Source organism: Periplaneta americana, chromosome 16, assembly GCF_040183065.1.
Source record: "Periplaneta americana isolate PAMFEO1 chromosome 16, P.americana_PAMFEO1_priV1, whole genome shotgun sequence".
NCBI classification, from domain to species: domain Eukaryota; kingdom Metazoa; phylum Arthropoda; class Insecta; order Blattodea; family Blattidae; genus Periplaneta; species Periplaneta americana.
This window is the reverse complement of record NC_091132.1, coordinates 30,281,971-30,307,691: the sequence shown is the minus strand read 5'-3', so window position 1 is coordinate 30,307,691 and position 25,721 is coordinate 30,281,971. Positions and strand designations below refer to the sequence as shown.

General features: G+C 36.5%; 1 protein-coding gene across 2 annotated transcripts in view; it reads right to left on the bottom strand.

Moving 5' to 3' along the window:
* The window catches only part of LOC138716524 (retinol dehydrogenase 12-like), a 107,444-nt gene extending 92,124 nt beyond the window's left edge, over positions 1-15,320 (bottom strand). The window contains exons 1-3 of one of the 2 annotated variants that reach the window (XM_069849674.1): positions 15,121-15,320; positions 14,787-15,013; positions 5,094-5,329 (exon numbers count right to left, since the gene is read on the bottom strand). In XM_069849674.1, the coding sequence (XP_069705775.1) occupies positions 5,094-5,329; positions 14,787-14,957 (407 nt within the window). In that variant the 5' untranslated portion in view covers positions 14,958-15,013; positions 15,121-15,320. The other variant, XM_069849672.1, reaches the window with a different exon arrangement.
* Between the last annotated feature and the right edge of the window lie 10,401 nt (positions 15,321-25,721).

Sequence of the window (25,721 nt, the reverse complement as noted above, 5' to 3'; positions counted from 1 at the left end):
ATATTCAAGAAATTACCCGCAAACTAAATTCAGCTTGTTTTGCTATTAGATCTATGCAAAAGATAGTAAATATCAATACCTTAAAAACAATATATTTTGCATACTTCCACTCGGTAATGAGTTTTGGAATAATATTCTGGGGAAATTCCACAGATAGTAACAGGATATTCCTATTACAAAAAAGAGTAATTAGAATAATAGTAGGTGCCAAATCTAGGGAATCATGTAGGACTATTTAAAAAAAACTACAAATAATGCCAATGGCTTGTCAATATATATTTTCATTAATAATCTTCCTTGTATGTAATAGTGAAAACTTTGTAACTAATTCAACGGTTCAAAAAAATGACTTTCATACTCCATCGGCAAATCTATCGTGCTATCAAAAAGGAGTGCATTATATGGCAGTAAAAATTTTTAATAGCCTCCCTATCGATATAAAAAATGAGATTCAAAACATAAGATTATTTACGGCCAAATTAAAGAAGTACCTAATTTCTCACACCTTCTATTCTGTAGGTGAATTCATGACATTCAATAACACTTCATGAAATTGATACTAAAACTATGTGTTGTACTAGTAGACTATATTGTAAATCTCGTCTGTATATATTTCATCTAGACTGTGACTATAAATTAAGACTTTATAATAGTATTAAGTTTTTTGACTTGTTCCATATTCTAGCTGTAAAGCAATGTATGAACACCATGGAATGTTAATAAATACAATACAATACAATACAAAGTATGGAATGTAAGACATCTCTTAACTGACAATGAATTTGAAAGAAACAAGGTCCATAAAATCAGGCAAAAGATACTGTAACTCATCAGTGTTAATAAGGAAATAAGAAATGTCTCAAATAAGCTTCATACAACTGGAGTAATAAGCATATTCTAGTTTAATGAGACCATTCATACCAACACCACCATCAGAAACTCAGAAAAGAACAGTTATAGTCTACAAAGGTTGTCTTCCTATCTCTTCATAGGACATACCAGTGATCTCCCTGTTGGTTTGCAATTCAAAATTGTCCTAATAATTCTTGCTCTGGACATTCAGTTAATTCGCTGATGCCAGTTATTTTGAATAAAGAGTGAATTAAGTCTGCTGGCAAACTTTAGTGGTTACAGAGCAGGGGAAGACAGCAACATGCTCTGTCTTGTTGGAGTACATTGCACTCCTCCTCACTGTACGCTGCATGAACGAGTCAAGAGCATTGTAGGGGTATTATTGAGGGAGGAGTAAGGTCATACTCAAATCTAAATATGCACGAATGTAATGACAGAGAATACGACTTCCATAAATGCAGGAGATCATAATTATAACTCGCACTGTAAAACGCATGACTTGAAGAAACATGTGCAGCATATAATTATGAACATGTGCAAAGCTCCAGTAACTAGTGAAAATATTATTAAATTTGATATAATGAAGTAATGGAATATACCATGGAAAATTATTTGCTACAGACCAGACATTGCATACTGGTAATAAATTTCACTATGTTATATAGAGAGCATTAAATGCGACAGGCTCATGTCAGTAGATTTAGGGTGAGGCCACAGTATTTCTATTAAGAAGAGACCAATAATACATCATTTTAAAGCTTGAACTCTCTATTACCGGTACTTAGATCCAAGGACAATTTTGCAAAAATGTATAGAATTTTGAAAGGGAGCTTGAAAATGTTTCCAGTGGTGTAATTTTGTGTTACATATGGGACAAAGTTTAAAAAGGTTTAAATTTTAAATAATTTATTTGAAATATTTCTACCTACGTTTTCAAAGACATGTACTTAAAAGTCTTTCATACCATATATTTACAAGATTTATTCAATTTAAAAGTTAGTGGTATTCTGTTAAAAATAAAGCCGGTATCCCATACATAACAAATTAATTGACATTTTTAAACTCTGTGGCTTGTTATCAATGCAAAAAAAGTTTTAGTATTTATTTTTTGAAGTATGGTGTTATATTGTAATTGAAAATGCATATGAAATAGGCATTAAATTTTATTTTAAAATCTGTTACTAATGGGACTGTTTCCTTAGATATTAAGGAAATTCCATTTTAGGGAGATATATGTTCTGTAAAATTTGAGAATTTATCAGGTAGTCAGGTTGCCAGCATTATAGAGGAAAAATCAACCTCCTATTATGGCTTTGGTATACATTTTAGCAACATATAATTAATAGCCCAAACATAAAAAACTTGATAATTAAAAAGATAAGTTTCATTACTTATATGGCTTTAGTAGTGCTGCTTGAACTAAAGTGATTTTGATCATTATAACAATTTAACTTGCAAAGGAAGTTTTTGTTTCACTTGTTTGATTAGTTATTTTTTTATTCATAAATATTGATTACATAATTTTGAAGTTAAAAAACAAAAATATTTAGGTACAAAATTTATTGTAAATGTTATATAGGCATACAATATGATGTAATACTCTTCATGGTGTGCCATTATTATCCATTTGTAAAGTATGGCTCCTATGACAATTGCAGAAAGAGTGAGAAAACATAGGCAAAAAAAAAATAAATAAAATGAAGAAAATCTAGAGCTTCGGGAAAGTGAAAAAAAAGAAAGGAGAGAGATTGAGACTATATAGAAATACTTAAGAGATGTAAAATGAATAAGAGAGAGATTGATCGAGAAAGAACTTGGGAAAGAGAGAGGAAGAGAGTTCAAAGAGAGAAAAAAAGTTACCAGCTGCTCAACCTCAGAAAACAGAGCATCAACATCAAAGATTTCACCACAAGTAATAGGCAAGGCATTCAAGTGGGTTGAACGCAATCTTCCAACAGTCGGCCTCAGTAACGTAGTTGGTATAGTGCTGGCCTTCTATACCTGAGGTTGCGGGTTCGATCCCGGCCCAGGTCGATGGCATTTTAGTGTGTTTAAATGCGACAGGCTCATGTCAGTAGATTTACTGGCATGTAAAAGAATTCCTGCAGGACAAAATTCCAGCACACGGCGACGCTGATATAACCTCTGCAGGTACAAACCATAATTTAATTTTTCTCCCAACATCTCCAACAAAACAAGTTCATGTTCTTTCCAACACCATTCAAAATCTGTCACCTTCAAAGGTAAAAAATACTTTCTGAAAACCTTAAACTCTATTTGATAAGTGATCTAAAAGAAAGAAAGAAACGGGGTGATGCACTAAGTGAAGAATAAAAGTGTCAAGTGATACAGTTCTACAGAAGGAATGACATAAGCAGAATAAGACTAGGAAAGAAGGAATATGTTTCTGTGAAAAATCGTGAATCTCGTAAGCAGAAACAAATACAAAAGCATATTTTAACCTGAAAATTCAAGAGGAATACGGTTTGTTAAAAAAAAGATCATAATTTTAAAATAGGATTATCCATGTTTAAAACACTGAGACTATCAGCAGTGGCGTAGTGTCAATGTAAGCTGAAAGCTTAGCTTCCCTAGTTAATAATAATTTCATAATAAACCTGCAGTTTATGGAGAAAATTATTTATTAATTTTAATAGAATTTATATTTACGCGTTAAATATTGTGATGCGGCAGCTCAGGATGATTTGTGACACAGCAGTAAACAAGAAGCCTGCACACACCAGCTTCCAAGCAGACTGGTTTCTTCTGTGTAATCCACCCTGCAGATTTTCCATCCCTTTCTAACTAAACTACTCTAGTCGCAAGGCTAGCAAGAAGCTAGCTTTAACATTTAAAATAAGTAGTTTCCGAGTTATCCCTTTTCATCAGTTGTGTTCAGTTGAAGTGTTAGTGTGCATTGTGGCTGATATATTAAATATTGAGTGAAATAACAGTTCCTGACACTAATTTACTTGAATTTTTTTAGGACAATTGTATTATCAAGACTGACTTACGAACAAAAGTGTGACTTAAAAAACAAATGACCGACTCCCTTGCTGTGTGACTTAAAAAGCAAATGACCGACTCCCATGCTGTCAATGAAGGACACAACCAAAAGACAGACGCATACTTACGTAATGATACTAATATTGTGATTTCTCTAAGTATGACAGGGAGTTATACGTATACGTGCCTATTTGTTAAGAGATATGTGCAAACCGTGAATTCGGTACGTATCATTTGAGGTCATGCCTTATTGGTGTTACTTACGATGTTCCAACCAATCTTCGACTGCTGACTTGAAATTGACTATTTTAAGACTGTATTTTTGTAATACGTTTTCTCATATTGCATGAAAGACAACTTGAGTTAGCTTCCCCTGCTCAAAATTTCATGCTACGCCACTGACTATCAGAAGCATTTCCAACATCATGCAAAGTTCACAATGTATGCATTTGCTCATATGAAAACAGAAATGCTTGTGGAAGGGCTGAATAAAATAAATGCCAATATTTGCACTTCCAGCTGATGAAATTAAGATGATTGAATCCAAAATTCAAAATTTGGGTGTGTAAGGCACACTCTGAAACAAGCTTTTAGTTATTATTGTTCAGTTAAGTTGAATAGGATAACTTAATACTAGTGTGTCCCATACATAACCAAGCACTTGTCCCATACGTAACTTACACTTCTCAGAAACTATATTTTTGTGATTGGAACATGTAAAGGAAAATCTTTGATCTGATAGCACATGTTAAGTAAGCCTATATATTGTAAAGTAATGCTGAGCACCAAAAAGCATTTTTAACTACAAGTAATTTCAGAAAAAATGAAGAGGAAATAAACCAGTTAATAAAGGCTGATTTTCTACTGTTCCGTACATAACAGGTATTATTATTATTAATATTTTTTTTTTTGTTTTTGTTTTGCACTGAAATGAGATTTTGGATTCCTGACTTTGGTATAATGTAAGGAAAAGCATTCTGTTCAATTATATGTGAGTCTGTATTTTTAGAAACTGTAAATTATATTCCAGTTCAAGAAAATGTATTGCAAAATGTCCCATATGTAACACACAAATTCTGTGGCTTTACTCTTTACTGGCATGTAAAACAACTCCTGCTGGACAAAATTCCAGCACACCAGGGACGCTGATATAACCTTGGCAGTTCCAAGCGTCATTAAATAAACCGTAATTTAAAAATTTATAGAGAGCAGGGAAGAATATAAAGATTTGTTACCTGCTTGGAGATGACTCCTTCAATCGTGGGAGCAAAAGGTAAGTCAGCAGAAAATGACCCAGGTGGTTCACTCCAAAGTTTATTTCATACCCATCTTCAGTTTTCCTTCGTTCAGATACAGGCACAGATACTCCTGCATTATTTATCAGAACATTAATCTTTGGAAAATCTTTAAGAACTTCAGTGGCAAATCTTTTAACAGACTCCAATGACGCCAAATCAAGAAGCATGGGGATCTAAAAAGAGAGGAACAAAGTGATAACACATTTGCACTAAAATCAAATTCTTTACATTGAGTCACATAAGACAGTGATCCAGAAACTCAAAAACTAAGTAGAAGTTGCTTATTAATTACAACTTTCAGATGTAACATTTATTAATTTTCAAGATTTCAAACACTGTTCGATTTCTGTACAGCAGCTTTCATAATTTGCACCGATATTCAACTTTTGGTAATGAAGAAATTGTGTTCTTGCTTCCTATATCATAATATTATGACATGATAGACACAAGATTCACTATAGGCCTAAGTTATATGAAAGTATACCATGCAAACATATTAAACCTAATTTGAATTGTACATAATTTATTTACAACTTTTTGTTAAAGATTCTCCCTTCTAAAAAGACTAGCAGGAAAGAAATGGGGATGCTCCAGGAATACTTTGAACACTACATACAAAATGTTTATACAGCCAGTGCTGACATACTGCGGAGAAATTTTAATTACTTCACCTTTCATAAACGACATAGAATATGTTCAAAACCAAGCTCTCAGACTCATTACTGGTGGAATCAAAACAACTCCAATAGATTCTATGAGATTCCTCACTAATATTAACAGTATCAAAATGACAATAGAAGAAAAAGCACTGACTCAATTTGAAAAACTTATTAGATTACCAGGAAACAATTGGCATTCATACAGTCCTCTCTGTAGATTGAAAACTCAAAAAAGTTTCATATCCATTGTTCAAGAATTAAAACAGAAAACTAATATCCCGAATTTAAAAGAAAACTTACAAATTAAACCAAACCCTTTAACTCTATTAAATATAGAATATAATCTAAATTTAACAGAAGAAATACTGAAATCAGAAGTAAACACTGAAATACTGAAACAATTGTCTTTAGAGACAATTAATATTAGGTACCCTCCACAAAACTGGCTTCATTTATACACTGACGGATTCTTGATCTCCAGAGAACAAGGTGCCGGTGCAGGTGTTACATGCTGTCTCTTCTCACTTTATAGATCACTTGGATATGGAACAACAAGTTTTGATGGTGAAATCATTGCAATAAGTGAACGTCTCAGGAATCTTCTATGCCACATCAATAAATTTAGGAATGCAGTTATATTGTCAGACTCCAAAGCAGCTATTCTATCAATCGTCTCTAAACACACACCTTCATCTCAAACAGCAGAAATAACTAAAATGCTCTCTCAATCAATATCACTCAATAAAAGAATTGTTTTCCAATGGATACAATCCCACTGTGGAATCCTGGGAAACGAGATTGCGGATGCTTTAGCAAAGAAGGGCAGCACTGCTACTTACAGACCTGTTACTAAATCTATGTATTTCTCTGTGAAGAGATTTATTAAATCTACATACTTAGACTTCAACAAACAAAATTTGATAACACAATCTCAAGGGAAAAAATGGAACTCTCTGCACCAAAATCCACAGTTAATTCCCGATTTACCACGAAAATCGTCTGTAGCTGCATTTAGATTGGCAACAGGCCATGATTGTTTCGCTAAACACCTGCATAGAATTGGAATATATCAGTCCCCTAACTGCCCATCGTGCAACTCAAACCAAGAAATGGATTCGGAACACCTCAAAATCTGTGCTTCATTGGCCGGTCATGATAATATCTTTGAAAAATATTGGAGTGCAAGAGGTCAAATGACTTTATTGTCAAACGCCTGGCATTAGAAAACAACAACAACAACATTTTGTTAAAGTAAGTTATGTGATAAATTCCCTCCAGAACGATATGTCAATTGATACCATTTCCATGTCACATATGTCCACACACATTTATGTTCACATTTTTGGATCCATGTAACCTATGTCCACAAGCATATGTCCATTTTTATTTACATCCACTTTTCATATACTTTTATATAGCCTATGTGCACTTATTTATTTATTTATTTATTTTGCCAGAGTTAAGGCTGTAAGGCACTCCACCAGGCAAAATTGTACAAATACAGTGTATGCATTATTATTATTATTATTATTATTATTATTATTATTATTATTATTATTATTGCTTCCTGTTTCATTCTTTATTGAGACTATTGATCGCCAAAATTGGCGTATAAGAAATGAAATTAAACAAGTTATATCAATTCCTACTGTGCCACATGTTCAGGTTGTTTTTGATAGCCGATTTTTTTTAGTTAATACTCGTATACTATTATGTCATACTCCGGTCTCCTTTCGTCATTCCTCTCCAACGTGTAGTCGAGGTCGGGAGGGGAAACGGGAGAGACGTGACAAGATGGCTGTAGCTTGTGGGTGGGTTGATCATACTAAACTGTGGTGAAGTTTAAAGGAAAGACTATTTTAAAGTAACATTAGTTTATTACAGAAATAGGCTAACAAAGAAAGTATAACTGTGGTTCCCTCATAGTTCTGTGGTAGAGGTAACAGGGGATTCGTGATAGAAATTGATAATTTAGAAATTCTCCCTGAGGCTTCGATGCGGGAAGAGTTCTGAAGCGTGATAGTAAAGTACGATTTGAGTGAGAGGGAGGTAGGGGTAACGGGAGTGCCTGGGGAAGATCGGCTTGCTTTCATGTGTGTTGTGGGGGGGCAGGATAACGAGAGAGATGGAATCGGGTAGAAGGTTAGTTCTCTAGTTCGAAGGATCAGCACAGCAAACTGTGCGACATACTGACTTCGAGAACAAGCTCCTGACTTCGGAGGATCAACACAGCGTACTGTGCGACTTACCGACTTCGAGAACAAGCTCCTGGCATCGGAGGATCAACACAGCGTACTGTGCGACTTACCGACTTCGAGAACAAGCTCCTGGCATCGGAGGATCAACACAGCGAACTGTGCGACTTACCGACTTCGAGAACAAGCTCCTGGCATCGGAGGATCAACACAGTGTACTGTGCGACTTACCGACTTCGAGAACAAGCTCCTGGCATCGGAGGATCAACACAGCGAACTGTGCGACTTACCGACTTCGAGAACAAGCTCCTGGCATCGGAGGATCAACACAGCGTACTGTGCGACTTACCGACTTCGAGAACAAGCTCCTGGCATCGGAGGATCAACACAGTGTACTGTGCGACTTACCGAACTTCGAGAACAAGCTCCTGGCATCGGAGGATCAACACAGTGTACTGTGCGACTTACCGACTTCGAGAACAAGCTCCTGGCATCGGAGGATCAACACAGCGAACTGTGCGACTTACCGACTTCGAGAACAAGCTCCTGGCATCGGAGGATCAACACAGCGTACTGTGCGACTTACCGACTTCGAGAACAAGCTCCTGGCATCGGAGGATCAACACAGTGTACTGTGCGACTTACCGACTTCGAGAACAAGCTCCTGGCATCGGAGGATCAACACAGCGAACTGTGCGACTTACCGACTTCGAGAACAAGCTCCTGGCATCGGAGGATCAACACAGCGAACTGTGCGACTTACCGACTTCGAGAACAAGCTCCTGGCATCGGAGGATCAACACAGCATACTGTGCGACTTACCGACTTCGAGAACAAGCTCCTGGCATTGGAGGATCAACACAGCGTACTGTGCGACTTACCGACTTCGAGAACAAGCTCCTGGCATCGGAGGATCAACACAGCGTACTGTGCGACTTACCGACTTCGAGAACAAGCTCCTGGCATCGGAGGATCAACACAGCGAACTGTGCGACTTACCGACTTCGAGAACAAGCTCCTGGCATCGGAGGATCAACACAGTGTACTGTGCGACTTACCGACTTCGAGAACAAGCTCCTGGCATCGGAGGATCAACACAGCGAACTGTGCGACTTACCGACTTCGAGAACAAGCTCCTGGCATCGGAGGATCAACACAGCGTACTGTGCGACTTACCGACTTCGAGAACAAGCTCCTGGCATCGGAGGATCAACACAGTGTACTGTGCGACTTACCGACTTCGAGAACAAGCTCCTGGCATCGGAGGATCAACACAGCGAACTGTGCGACTTACCGACTTCGAGAACAAGCTCCTGGCATCGGAGGATCAACACAGCGAACTGTGCGACTTACCGACTTCGAGAACAAGCTCCTGGCATCGGAGGATCAACACAGCATACTGTGCGACTTACCGACTTCGAGAACAAGCTCCTGGCATTGGAGGATCAACACAGCGTACTGTGCGACTTACCGACTTCGAGAACAAGCTCCTGGCATCGGAGGATCAACACAGCGTACTGTGCGACTTACCGACTTCGAGAACAAGCTCCTGGCATCGGAGGATCAACACAGCGAACTGTGCGACTTACCGACTTCGAGAACAAGCTCCTGGCATCGGAGGATCAACACAGCGTACTGTGCGACTTACCGACTTCAGGAGCAGGGAAATGGTGACCTCTATCATCCAGGATCAAACAGAGCGAACTCGCGAGTTACCGACTGGGGGGGGGGGGAGTTGAGGGGATGGTTGTGTTTTATCGAACAAGTCGAGATAAGTGCGGAGAGTCGAAGTCAGGAAGATGAGATAAGGGTGATCAGGGGAGAGAAGTGGGTGGTGTGGAGGTGGTGATGAGATTTGCAGTGACACGAGAATAAAATAAGTTTAGGGTACGTAAGAAGTGAGGAAGGTTCAGCTGGTGTACGAAAGAATACAGGAGACAGGGACGCAGCTTGGCTCCCTGTTCCCAGAGTGGTGGCTGTGTGCAGACACGTCCGAACAAAAAACAACCTTAAGCCTTGGTTTTTCTGAACCGACGCATGCGACGTGCGAGGCCCACCTCGCACAAATCCAGACTACACGAGAGATAGTGAGTGATGCCCAGACCTCGCATCTCGCAGTTATAGAAACCATTCTCTATCTCTCGTGTAGTCCGGATTCGTGTGAGGCGGGCCTCGCATGTCGCATGCGTCGGTTCAGAAAAATCAAGGCTATAGCGTAGGCCTGGTTGGAAGATTGCTGCTAGTGACAGAGGGCACGTTAGAGCTACCACTTTGCCATCTAGCAAACGAGTGACTCTTGAGTGACTGAATTGAATTGAATTGAAAGAGGTGAATTGGGAGGACAAATTTAAAAGGTATGCAAAACGCGTCCTTGCAAGGGGTTCGGGGCTGCAAGAAACTAAATATGTGAGCTCCAAGCCTGTTGGCCACTAGTCAAGAGAAATGGACATAACCTCTTAGGTACCACATACACGAGGGGGACGGAAATGTGATCAAAGTGATCACGGGACGGGACGAGGAGGAGATGGCTGGTGTAAATCTGCACATTGAAATGAACTGTGTCATTTTGCTGTGCAGGAGGAGTCGAGAAGACTGTCGTCTGTTGTTCAATGACAAGGCAGGTGAAGACCGCCAGGAAAGTTTTCCCCTTCAAAATTTTCTAGAGCTCCTTCAGTGGAGCAGTGTAACCCGGAGTGGACTTTTATGTAACAGACATAAGAAAATGGAGGTTAAATTTTTGGACATTAAAAACTGTCTGTGTTTTGATAAATTAGATAAGGACAATATACAATATCCATCTTATAATCAAACAATAACATTTGACACCATTTTGGTTAGTGTTGATGTTTATTTTCAGTGAGTAACACACTTAAAATATGGTGATACTACATATGGACTTATTATACCCTCACATATTCTAAGTTATTATAAGTTATATAATCTGAGGACGATGTACAAAAATATATGACTAGGACCCCAACAAAAAGATTATTCATTTTATAAAAAAGTTAATTACAGTGGAACCTCGATTTATTGTTCCCGGATGTATCATTTTCCCGGATCCATCATTCAAATTCGTTGGTCCCTGAACATATTCCATTTAAACTACTGACTATATAGCCCGCATCTCGTTCCTTGATTTATCATTTTCCCGCATCTATTGGCCAGATTTTTTAGCCCTGAAGTGTGTAAATCCCAGATTGATCAATTTTAAGAAATAGCAAGAAGCTTACAAATATTTGTAGCAGTTGATGTCTTCAGAATGTTGTGCTGCAAGCTCCAATTGTGAAGTTTTATGGTTATTGGCCTGCTTACGCACCGACCTTCCTCACAGCTTGCCTGGCAAGACAATGTAGAGGGAAGGGTCCATGTGTCCTATCGATCGTTTTCTATTGTAAAACATTCCAGTCCGTGCTTCCACCAAGTTGTGTACGCAGTCTATCACACGTGTTCGATTCTCGACAGTTCGTATTTTTAACTTGGCAGTTTCTAATCTGATTTTCTCAGATATGGCATTTCCATGTACAAAAGTTCGGACTTTAGAAGAACGACTTCGTATCATAGAAGAGGTGGAGAAAAATCCAACGGAGAAGAAGATTGACATAGCTAAGCGTCTTGGCCTGCCACCTTCAACTCTAAATTGCATAATGGCAAAGAAAATAGAAATCAGACAGCAGGCTGATAAGTGTGGTACAGCAGCCAAAAAGAGGAAGACGGGCAAGGAGTCAACTTACAGCAAGCTCGAAAATGTCCTCTTTTCCTGGTAGCATCAGGCATTCCCATTGATGGGACCATCTTGAAGGAGAAATCTCTGAAAATAGCTGAAACAATGGGGATTGAGAACTTTTCTGCATCGAACAGCTGGATTTCTCGTTTCAAACAACGCCATGGCTTGGTGTTTAAGAAACTAGCTGGGGAAAGTGCTGCTGTGGACACCAACACCACGGATCTCTGGTTCCCAAGACTCCTGGAGCTGCTGGAAGAGTACGAGCCTCGGACATCTATAATGCCTCTTCTTCAATTGTCTTCCAGACCGTACACTGGCACTTAAAGGAGAATCCTGCCACGGAGGCAAAAGTGCGAAGGAACGACTGACTGTACTGCTGTCCACAAACTCCGATGGCTCAGACAAACAAATTCCCATCATTATTGGCAATTCTGAAAAACCACGGTGTTTCAAAAACGTGAAGAAACTACCTGTGAAATACTATGCTAATTCCAAAGCATGGATGACATTGGAGATTTTCAGAGACATTCTTCACGCTCTTGATAAATTCTTTGGTGTAAAAGGCAGGAAAATCCTCCTTTTTATTGATAATTGTGCTGCACATTCTCCAGACACATCCTCTTTGAAGAATGTGAAGGTGATGTTTAATCCCCCAAACTGCACCAGTGTTGTATAGCCACTTGATTTAGGAGTTATAAAGAAAGAACTTCAAGCAGGCGTATAGGAAGCAGCTAGTACAGAGGGCTTTATGTTTGATGGATGAAAGGAAAGAGGTAAAAATGAAGATAGACATACTATTGTTTTGGTATGGCAACAAGTGACTCAGTTCACAATTCAGAACTGTTTCGTAAAATGTGGTTATGGGGACAGAAATGAAGAGTTAGACATGTCGGAAGTCAACAGAAATGATGATGACGAAGACTGGACTCAGCTGGAGACAGGAACCGCTGGCATTGATTTCGACGCTTATGTGTCTGTGGTCCAAGAACTCGCGACATGTGATGTGCTGTCTGTGAAAGAAATGTGTGAGGAAGTGGCGAGTGGAAGTTCCATGGAGGAGGGACAAGTCGACAGTGACGAAAATGATGAAGTTGATCCCAAACCAGTGCCGAGTTTTCAAGAAGCACTAAGTGCGTTCGAGACCATGAGAGCGTTCATATATGCTCACGAGATCGCCGACAGAGACCAAGTGAACATTATTAATATTGAGCAGCTACTGTTTAGCTTAAAAAGTAAAGGTGCAAGTAAGCAAATGAAAATCACTGACTTTTTTTTTTTAACAAGAAATGAAGTGAGTTAATCAAAAAATCATTCATGTACCACACATTCTTTAGTATATGAATATATGTGTGTACTATAAGTAAATTTGACTGCCTATATTCATTTTAGACAGGTTCCCGTACCAATCGTTTTCCCGTTTCCACCGTTTTTTTTCAGAAGTCCAGAACAAAACGATTAATCGAGGTTTCACTGTACATAAAATTATTAGTAACTTAACACAGACAGATTCATGGGTTATAACAATATATGCTTTTTTAATAAATTTAATAACATACCACAAACACTTTGTTTGTAAATTATAAAAAGTCAAGAACAAGGTAGAGTATCCATCAGCACACTTTTATCACTGCCAATGTGGCGCTATAAAGCAATTTTCAATACTTTTATCACAGCCACAACACATTTCAATTCTTACTGTATGATATATATGGAATTATTACTACATTAACACATTTAATATATCACAAAACACACACTGAACGAACTAAATGTAATTATTATAAAAGTCGCCATATTTTCTTCCTGGAATTACGATCCACTTCCACTATACTTGTTTTTTTGGAAGATGGAACATCACAGTTAAGCAGCCGAGCTTGGAACTGGAGTGCTACATTGCCAATATGGACTATCAAGCTGCCAGCTCATGGAAGCTAGCAATTGACATTAAAACATTCATTGACAATAGACGCGAAGGTAAGAAAACAATACAAAAATCGACAGAGAATCAAACACGAAACGTACTAAAGCTAACATTGGCTGCGTTCAGCCAGGACAGCACTGAGGTAGTGCTGAAATAGCGGCAGCATTGAACGCCTTGCTGGCCAACAGCGCTGACATTTTCGGTAGCAACATTTTTTTTTTGCTGCAAGCCTGTTGCTAGCCAGCGAAAGTGGAGGGAGTAGGCAACAATCAATGGTGTCTTATATTCCGGAGTAGACGGAACAATAGCAGTGTGTTTCTTTGTACACACAGCATTCATTTTGCAATGGTCGTTCAGCAATTCACAGCTGCTGTAACTCAGCAAAAATGAATAGCTGAATTAGTGCAGTCCCAGCTGAATGCAGCCATTGTGTGCACAATAAATGTCACCAACAGAGCTATTAAGCACTCGCCACGTAAAAACGGGAAGTTTGGCAACTCAATCGTTGTTACCATAGCAACAGGCCTACCATGCTATGTGACATTCAGTTCTTTTTCCGATCGCAACGCTACTGTCATGTCCCATCTTTCAAAAAAACAAGTATAGATGGCTACCGACACGAATAGCAGGGTCGGCAATACATGGAAACTAAATAATACTAAACGTGACGAATGTTACAACAGGTTAGGTTAGGTTAGATTAGGTGTTATGTGACAGATTAGGTTAGGTTTGATTAGGTGTGCAGTATTATGTGACAGGTTAGGTTAGGTTAGATGAGGTGTGTATTATGTGACAGGTTAGGGGCGCGCTTCCGTACAGGGACAGTAGCTAGAAAATATTGAGAATAGGACGCATGTTTATATGACTTTTTTTTTTCGATTAATACACAAATATCTACCTAAACTGGGTTCTAGTTCTAACCTTAGAAGAAATGCCACTGCCCCTGTACGGAAGCGACCCCTGAAGTTAATCATGCATATCATAGCTCGATACAAAAGGGAAAATCTGAAAGACTAGTGCAGCTAACCTCTTTACGAGGTGTCGAATGCGCATACTATTGTGAGTGGACAACGAGAATCAGTCGCTACACCGTTCTTTCAAATTATGGGCTAAAGGGAAAATACTTACTAGTTCACCTGAAGAAATTTCACGACGGATATCTTCAATAACTTGTTTAGTCTTGTCTAAATCACGACATGCCATAACAACACGAGCCTTCCTACGAGCTAATTCTCGTACTGTTTCTTTACCAATTCCTGAATTCGCTCCAGTAACTATGAAAACTTTCCCATTCAACATTGATTTGGTTTTGCAATGACCCCATTGATATTCGCGAATTTTACGCAGCAATCCAACTGCAAGGAAGAGAGGAAGAAGTATATAAACAAAATTAGAAAGCATACTTATTCGCTTAAATTAAAAGAATATTCTGCTAGCTTGCACTTCTCGCTCTCGCACTTACATTAGGGTCGCCAATTTATTATAATTGGAGAAAGAATTGTGATACTTATAAGAATAAAAACTACAAGTGGATTATTTTATTATTAATTAAACTCCTACTCATATATAATTATTTCTTAATTAAGAAGTGTTATAACATGGAGGAAAGGATATAATTCAACAAATCAACAACATGTAATTTCCATATATGTTCCCGAAAATTGATAGCGTTGGCAACCATGATATTCACAGCACCTTCAATTCGTACGTTTCCCACTTTCTCCAACAGAGTGCCCCGAAATCAGCTGTTATCATTCACTTTTCCGTACACGCGGTAATTTAAAATATTTATGTAGCGTTGCTTCATTGCTTAATGAAATATCTTATTGCTATAACATTTTATAATAGCTGCAGTAACACTGAAGTTAAAAGGTAAGATCCTTATTACTTTTTCCTTATACGAAATATAGAATGTAAGTAGGATTGCCAGATTTTAAAACTGTGAAAGAGGGACATTTTATTGCAGTTGATATACAAGCGACTTACGAGTAATAACAATGTATTAATAAAGTGTAGCCTACTGTATGTATAAGATAAAATATTAAAGAATTACTTTTCCTACATTTTAATGGATATTTATCATTAGATTTGTTATAATTTATAATACTATATCACTTAATGTGAAAATCTAATATAAAAACGAAACAAAAGTTCTTAAGTAATATTTAGATTAACATGTTATAAACATTAAAATACAAGCTAAGTGGTAGGAGAGTATTCTTTTAAATTTGTATACCCTAATCACGGATAAAGTCAGAACCAAAGATATAATAAATTGATAAACTTTGAAATAGTTCCACTCGTTCTCAATAGCTGACCCTATTATTTGGACGGGTAAAAAAGTATTTGGGAAAATGCTGATATAGATTAAACATAAATTATTCTCATAATTGACAGTACGGTATCAGCAGTTTCCCGCTAAATCTAGTGCTTTTTCACAAGCATGAGCGAGAGGGATGAAATTTTGAATTTTATAATACGGGTATATGTACTATTGGCGACACTGATTGTTACCTTCGCCGTCTATTCTTAGAAATAATAACTAAATAAGCCACATATACATAAACAAATTATCAAACACCTGAGATATGTTTATAATAATCAGCAGCCACAGTCAGGGTCACATTCCTTCTGCTCGTCTTCTTTTGAGTAACCAACAATAGATACCAGCACAGTAAATTTAATGTAAAAGATTAACGAAATATTCAACTTAATTTTAATAGACCTATAATAAAAATTTAATTATTATCCGTATATACACAAATGGCTGCGATTAATAAATCAGGAAATACAAAGGCAGAGATATACTTAATTTAACCGTTTAACACAGTATAATTCTAAAGTAGGAAGTAGGTCTTACTTAACTGAATTCAATTATTTGTAATGACATATTATTATTCATTTAACATATAGTGTAATTCTAAAGTAGTTAACTGTGGTACCGGTATGGTATTAATTTCCAAATAAATGCAATTTTCTATAATGACACATTTTATTATTCATTGCAAATTCAGACAACTTATAGGCGTCATATTGATATGTGAAACGTTTATACCACAGATCACTAACAGACTATCAACTGCATTGTTGTTTCGAGACAGACTTCATGGACTGAAAAAGCAATTACGGTATAAAATATTTAACGGGAAGGCTCTTCCTCATTAAATTTAAATGTGGGGAGTACAAAGACAGAAATTAAAATAAAATTCAAAATTTTATTTCAAATCCCAAACATCCTTACAATCTCAATCATGCTCACAATAACTATTAGGTACGAACAACACGGAATTATAGGGACTCACTTTTTTATTTTCCTGTTTGCTTCTTACGTAAGATCAAGTGTTACCAGTAAATGAAATTGGCAGTCGGTATGTCCCTCAAAAAATGTTTAAAATGTTCATATCAGACAGGGTGACCAGATGCGAAAATGTCTTTGGAAGGCAGAATGATGAAAAAATGGACGATATTTTATTCAAAAGAAGAACAAAGGGTAATTCTACATTATTCTAATCTAATGACATTGTTTTGTAAACTTAAAGTATTACTTCTGTGTCTATTATTGCTTCTATAGGCCTACTCTTCATATGATAATACTGTATACCTTAATTCTCAATGTAAACGAAAATAATAATAATACCAAATATTGTCCTCGTTAAGAGCATTACGTATGATAAATTTAGTTTAGAGACAAAATTACCAACGAAAAAAAAAAAAAAAAAAAAAAAATCTACAATTTGGAATTTCTCGTTAGAGATATTTTTTTGGTTTCTACCTCAACCCAAATAGATAAAATAATTATTTTACCGCAAAGGACTAAATAATACGTGTTATGAAAAGTTAACTTTGCAATAGTCATAGATTTAAGAAAATGTTATATTTTAAATGCTTGGAGGACACAGCTTAAAAAGGAGGGCATGTCCTTCAAAAGCCGGATGCCTGGTCACCCTGATATCAGAGGAATTATTGCAGACAATCCTTTAGAATGAGTTCTGTACTTACGTCACTTTTGGTTTTCGATTATTTGGTCCAGGGTGCATGCAGTTGACAATTTGCGCCACAAATTAAATGCATATAACTTTCCTTCATTTCATTCAAATTATATTGCCCTGAGCAAGTGCTGTCATAGAGGCCATCCCCATCGATTCCTGGTCGGGACAAGATATCTGGTTGAGGTTATTTTCCGGGGTTTTCCCTCAACCCAATATGAGCAGATGCTGGGTAACTTTCGGTGCTGGACCCCGGACTCATTTCACCGGCATTATCACCTTCAGCTCATTTAGATGCTAAATAACCTAAGATGTTGATAAAGCGTCGTAAAATAACCTACTAAAATAAAAAAAAATAGAGGCCATATGCCATATGGGAACCTACAATTTTTTTTTTAACCAATCGTAAAGGGAAGAGTAAATTTTACCCATATGAAGCCATACAGTGTATGGGTGTCTAAATTTTGTACACGGAGGACTATATTTTGTACATGGAAATCTGTACTGATCTTAGATCATCTCTTACTGTTCCTAATAACTTTGATGCTCGTAAACATAAATGATCCACCTCTACAGCACTGGAATCCAGAACCATAATTACATAATATATGAGAATAATTGGAAAACACAAGAAAAGTAAGGGGTCAGGCATATGGCCAAGAAAAAAATTACTATGACAGCACTGCTCTGCACAAAAGAATAATAATCATCAGAATACGAAGAAGAGGAGTTCGTTTTAAATGTTAACAAGTTCATGCAGGAACTACAAATACAGTATTAAACAAAGTAAAATTATGAAACACTTTCAACATTTAGACAAATTGTCGACTGATTCTAAATAACCTTCGGTCAAATAATCGAAAAATCAAAGTACGGGACCATGTTCTAAAGAATTGCCATTATTGTGTATAGGTCTACACAATACTATCTTGATTCCAAAAATTTTATTCAGATATAAAATATTCAATTAATATTTGACGAGAAAAATTCGCTCCAGTGCCGGGGATTAAACCCAGGTCCTTGGTTCTACGTACCAAGTGCTCTGACCACTGAGCTATGCCGAATTCAATCCACAGCACCAGATCGAACTCTCCTCCTCTAGTGTTTCCCTTTGTGGCCTGACTCCAAGTTAGGCATATATACGTTGATGTTTATATTCAAGTCAACTGCCATTATATTCAACTTAAAATTTCTATTTTAATTACTTTACAAAAATTAACGTAACTCTATTCATTGCGAAAATATAGTAAAAAAAACTAATTCATATCCAAAAGAAGTACGTCTCCAAATTGAAAACCTCTTCAGGCAAAAATTTTAAAGTACCGGGTAACTCCTCTGATAATAATAACTGTCCAAAAGATCATCGTTCAGTTCTTCATTTGCCAGTAATTCTAATTACATGGTCACATAGTTTCACTCATGATTATAGATTACATTGCCTTTTAATTGCCTTGTGATAAGACAACAGCCAGTTAAACTCGATTTAGCATCTCACACATTTTCATTCTCGCACTGTTCCATTTACATGGGTGAAGCAATAACGTAATAATTGTAGCCATTAAGAAAATACAGCAATGAATTTGGAATTAGATAATCTAAAAATACACGTGATACTGGTAGGCTACAGCGTAATATTTTCTTGATCTCTTAGATCTAAAGACTCAGAATTATTTTATGGACAGAATTCGTTCCTCTCGACAAATTATCTAAATTCCAAAAAAGAGTAGCTCACTGTAGTGAAAATTACCCGCTTTTGGCAGTCAGTTGGAAAACTTTTTTTTTTTTTTTTGAGAAGGTTAATTCATAATTTTAATCTTTAGGCTTGTCTGTATGAGTTGCATTTCTGAAAAGTAATACAGAATTTCATAGTAAAAAACTATGTTTTCACATTGCTTTCAATTTTAAATAGTAATTTCCGTGAAATGAAAAATAATATTAAAAGCAAATATTATTATGTGACTAAAACTAATTTTAATCAAATTTTTGAATTCATAAATTACATATAAAAAGTATAAGGTCTACTAAATATGCCGAATTCCAGTGACTATACATTTCCACAGGTGGAGTCCCAGCTGGTGCAGGAATTTTTACAGACTTCTTTCCTTTTACTTATCTATTAGTACCAATTAAACATATCGTCATGAAGAAGAACAATAAACATTTCCTTTAAAAGCTTTCACTACATACGGGTATAAATTATTTCAGCAAATGAGTTAGTTATTCTCAATGATTCCTCAGCAGCAGTGGCGTCACCAGGATTAGAGCAAGGGGGTGCAGATAGGGTGCGAGCTGTAAAAATGTGGTACATATAAAATCCAAAATGTTCTCTCATGCACTTGCGCGTACTATACATCTGTTTATTAATATTATTATTATTATTATTATTATCATCAGCAAGGAGATGCACTATCACCTTTACTTTTTAACTATGCTCTAGAGTATGCCATTAGGAAAGTCCAAGATAACAGAGAGGGTTTGGAATTGAACGGGTTACATCAGCTGCTTGTCTATGTGGATGACGTGAATATGTTAGGAAAAAATCCACAAAGGATTAGGGAAAACACGGAAATTTTACTGGAAGCAAGTAAAGAGATAGGTTTGGAAGGAAATACCGAAAAGACAAAGTAAATGATTATGTCATGTGACGAGAATATTGTACGAAATGGAAATATAAAAATTGGAAATTTATCTTTTGAAAAGGTGGAGAAATTCAAATATCTGGGAGCAACAGTAACAAATATAAATGATACTCGGGAAGAAATTAAACACAGAATAAATATGGGAAATGCGTGTTATTATTTGGTTGAGAAACTTTTATCATCCAGTCTGCTGTCAAAAAATCTGAAAGTTAGAATTTATAAAACAGTTATATTACCGGTTGTTCTTATGGTTGTGAAACTTGGACTGTCACTTTGAGAGAGGAACATAGGTTAAGGGTGTTTGAGAATAAGGTGCTTAGGAAAATATTTGGGGCTAAGAGGGATGAAGTTACAGGAGAATGGAGAAAGTTACACAACACAGAACTGCACGCATTGTATTCTTCACCTGACATAATTAGGAACATTAAATCCAGACATTTGAGATGGGCAGGGCATGTAGCACGTATGGGCGAATCCAGAAATGCATATAGAGTGTTAGTTGGGAGACCGGAGGGAAAAAGACCTTTAGGAAGGCCGAGACGTAGATGGGAAGATAATATTAAAATGGATTTGAGGGAGGTGGGATATGATGATAGAGACTAGATTAATCTTGCTCAGGATAGGGACCAATGGCGGGCTTATGTGAGGGCGGCAATGAACCTCCGGGTTCCTTAAAAGCCAGTAAGTAAAGTAAAGTAAAGTATTATTATTATTATTATCATTCTTGTTCATCACATCCATAACGATACACTAAGGGACGTAGTTTTTTTACATCCAAGAAATTGTTTGTTTGTTTTTGTGCTTCAAAATAACTTATGCCTAGTATTTTTTTGATAGATTGCCCTTTGGGGTGCGGAAAGGGGTGCTCCGATTTTTTATGGGGTGCTCGCGCACCCTTTCGCACCCTCCTAGCGATGTCCCTGCTCAGCAGCAATTAATCGGAATTCGACAGCATCTTCTAGACTTGTTGAAATTCTTGATTCAATAAAAATCGTCTTAGAGCTGAACAAAGAAATTACATTCCAGTGAATTCCTCTATATTGTGGAATTAATAGAAATAAACTAGTTGGCTCACTGGATAAAAAGCGACAGAAATTAGACAGTCATCAAATGCAGAACTTTCGTATGCCTCTTCCAAATTGATAATTAAGAATAAAATAAAACAAGAAATAAGTCATCTTAATGTCAACATTGAGGGAAAGCAGTGGGAGGGCAATGTAAAGCCAGGGTCGGATTTAGGTACAGTGCCGTCTCTAGGCAGTGCTCCCTAACTCATGTTTAGTTTAAATTAGTTTTAAATGAAATGTTACAACTCAGAAAACAAATTATTGGAATTAAAATACAGTGAAACCTCTCATATACGGACATCGAAGGGACGTAACAATCTGTCTGCATCTGTGAGGTGTCCTTCATTGGGAGGGAAACTCCCCAATCCAACAGTAAATTTATAATATGCATTATGTACACCTTCACGCTTTAAATGAAATGTATTACTGTAGTTTAATTCTAAATACAGTCTACTGAACTACAGTAGATAAGACAGAAAAAGGAAAATACAGTACTGTGCCATGCAATTTTATTCTAGGTCTGCAGTTATGCAGTACTGTAATTTACAGTTTTCAACTTAACCTTTACGTTCAGGTGCCATGTCGCTGGAAACAGAACAACTGATTGAAGTCAAGAGAATAATCCTACTAACCCTATCATGTGTCGAATACAATTTCACGATCGCGGAAACCTTGAACCCATCAAACAAGTTAAATTTTATGACTTTGTTTATCTACCCGCTTCCAGCTAACAAGGGGTAGTCAGTAGCCTATGAGAGCCTTATTGTCTTCTTTCATGTTAAAGAATTTCTATACAGTTCTCAAAACTAAATTTTCCATTTTTATAATACATTAGGTCTTGAAATCCAAGTTTTGTTCACAGTCAGGAGATAAAGCAAGCTTTAGGACTGTGAAACAGCTGTCCATATCCGTGTCTGAGAGTGTCCGTAAACGAGAGTTAAATTTATCATTATTTCTATATTATTTCAGTTGGGACATAAAAATCTGTTCGTATATGAGGAGTGTCCGTATCTTGGGAGTGTCTGTAAGGAGAGGTTTCACTGTACATGCACCTTACTTGTGAATTTATAAAGATATCCTTTGCGTCCATGTTGAATCATGGTGTGAAGAAGCACCGAAACAGCTGTAAGCCGCACATGCTTACACCATTAACACGAGTAAGATCGCCATTTAATCAATTATTTATATCCTTTGCGTTATCTTCACAGAGAAAGCATTGACGATGTCATCAAAGTCGATCTCACTAAGCACATCAGACTCAATGCAAAGAAACATATTCAAATTTATTCAATGTTGAAATAAAATTGATTTGTGAAAGGCAGACTGTGGTTTATTTTTGAGCATTGGTTTTGTTGGTGGAATAATTCGATGTTACAGATATATAAACCGTTATAAGTTCAACTTTTTAGAACAAGGAGAGTTCTGTTTCATTGTGTTCCATGTCCTTGTTTGCATAGTGTATATATATGAATCGAACAATCTGTAAATATTATTCCCCATAAACTTCCCATGAGGCTATTTCAAAATATTTCACGTCCAGCTTTGAAAGTCAGGAACTTAAAATTGGTCTCCTAAAAAAATAGTGAAACGGACTTGGGACAGTCTGATTCTCTGCCATCGAATTATTACGAGTATTTCTGACTTCGATAGGAAGAATGTATAAAGTAAATTTAAAAATCAACTCCTACTCTTTGCAGAATAAACCTTTCATATCCAATTATATAGTGTAGTCACGATGCTGTTATTCCCGGCGTGACTCCTCCTCTTTGCTTACGTCTTATGAAGTGAAGGCTTTATAAAATCTAGGTAGGTAGTATCGTTCGCCATTTTTGTTCTTTCGTTGCCGAGCTATCATACGAGGAATCTATTTACCACACCATTAAACATTATCATGTCATAGCTCCTATGATAATAAATCAAACGCACTGTAATTCAGCAAATAATTGAGCGGCAAATGTCTTCGTGTGCTTTCTGCGAACGCCAACGAAAGAGCCGAAATGGCGGGCAATTATATTAAGTATTTATCGAGCCTTAAGAAATGAATAACTTCTTCATTAGCGAATCACAAGACGCAAACATTTAAATGTAGCCGACCTGCAACGCGATTGGCTGCCGGAAATTAGAGTGACGGGACTTTAGTGCACATGCTGGAAAGTGATTAAATAGTATTGTTGACGATATTGGAAATGTAGCTGAAAGTTGTGGTTACTATTCATAGCGATAAATAATAAACACACATCCAATTTGATTTTCAACAATGCATTCTTGTCTATACAAGCAGTTAAATTTAAGCATTTTCATACCCATAGTATTATAACGTAATACCGGTATTACAATATGATTATACAATTGCGTATTTTCCTTTTACTCTCACCGCGACCACGACAATCTGATATCAAAACAATATCCGACTTCCATAAGGTATTCAAGAACAAACTTCAGAAAAAATTTACCAATAATTGTTTTCTAGATTTTTCAGTTAAAATTCTTGCAAATAATAAATAAGTAATGCAACAAAATATAAAATTATAGTGAAATTATGAACATTAAAAAACGTGCCAAAATATATGTTGTGATTTTATTACGACCCATCTTGTTACTCAATCAAAATCACCGGTTACCACAAGCAACTTGTTTGTGAGTGAACATTGGACATGAAGAGATCGAATAGGCAGCCAATATTCTACCACCAGCAGCAGACAAATTAGTTGAAAACTGGAATAATGGTGCAGGTACCGTAACAACATAGAGGGTCTGAAATAGGTCACATTTCTATGCTATAATTATGTACTATAAAAGCTAACGTGGAGAAGAACCTGTGTGTGAGAGGGTCTTTAAGTACGGTCATTCTTATTCTTTTTTTTTTTACAGAAACACAAAAATACTTCATAAAATGTAATTTCGTTCTTATTTCGCAGAAACACATACTTTTCGCTTTTTATCATAGATTGAAAAACTACAGCAACATATTTAACACGCTACACTTTCAAACATAAAATTACCAATGTGCATTTGGGCACATTTTGCACAAGGTGAACCTAAGTAATGTCATTAATTTCAGGAGGTTATTCTTTTGAGATATTTCAAACAAAAAAGTTTAATACAGTTTTGCTCATTTTGCATTTTATGCAATGATTCAACACACACACGCGCACATAAGGGGCGAGGATTTTGAGCCCTGGGACATTTCCAACACAACCCAATTGATTACTTTTAGGATTCTGATGGACGATGATTTCTGATTAAATAAATCTTAAGATCTAGACTTTTTTTTTACAGAGCTGATGGCACTGATTAAGGGTAAACTATTCAACAGTGCATTAATGGCAACACAGACAACAGTTTTGAGCAAACTTTAAGTACGGTACTCTTTTCCCATCATATTTTGTTACTATGTCTTCATTTTCTCTGTAAATGTACAGCATACTAAATATAACTAGTTCACGAAATACGGGTTTTCTGCTAATAAATGAAACAAAAAATGTACTTTTAGAAAAATTTACATTTCTTTTAAGAAATTTTAATTTAATGTACCCAAAGATTGATAACTATGTATACAACATTTTGAATTTAATATTCAAACCCTATTTCAACAGCAATTTGAATTTGATATTCAAATGAGATTTCCAGTGACTTTATTTTCAAATGTAAATGAGAAAAAATAGCCCGACTATTTTGTGTTGCATTTTAGTTAATATTATTTCACATACATGTAAAAAATATGGAATGAAAATTAATAGAAAAGAAAACAAAGACTCTAACCGTGAGGTCTCCAAAAAGTGTATCGTCATTCGTGCTCTCGATGCTGCCCGCCGAACACAGTGTGCTGTAAGGCTAGAGAAGGGGAAGAGACTCGTAGCTCAACAGATGGAAGCGATCAGTGGGGGATCGCGGCAACGGTCTGCTTATGTTTACAAATAATATCAAAATAATAAGAAATATCATATGTTAGTATATTATTTTGACATACTATGAAGCTGGAGCCCCTTCTGTTACTATTGTTACAAGCCATTGCAAATTCAACCTCTTCTGTTCTATGTTGCTTTTAGTACCTGGAAAAGATCTTCTCCAGTTGTATTTTGTAATTACATCTAGAAGACATTCGGACACAGTAAAATGTTCATTAACTCCTCGGATGAAAATGGCTAGGTGAGCTTTGTCATTTCTATCTGTGCTTTCGTCCAATGCAAGTGAGTAAGCTACAAACTGGCTAATTGTGGTTTCGACTTCAGATTCAATTACATTTACAATCTTGAAATTCCTTCTCTGAACTGTAATTGGAAACAATTTAATTTTCTTAAACATTGACTTTGTTCTGAACACAGTATTTTAGTAGTGTTCTGTATGCACGAATTTACAAATGATGCTTCT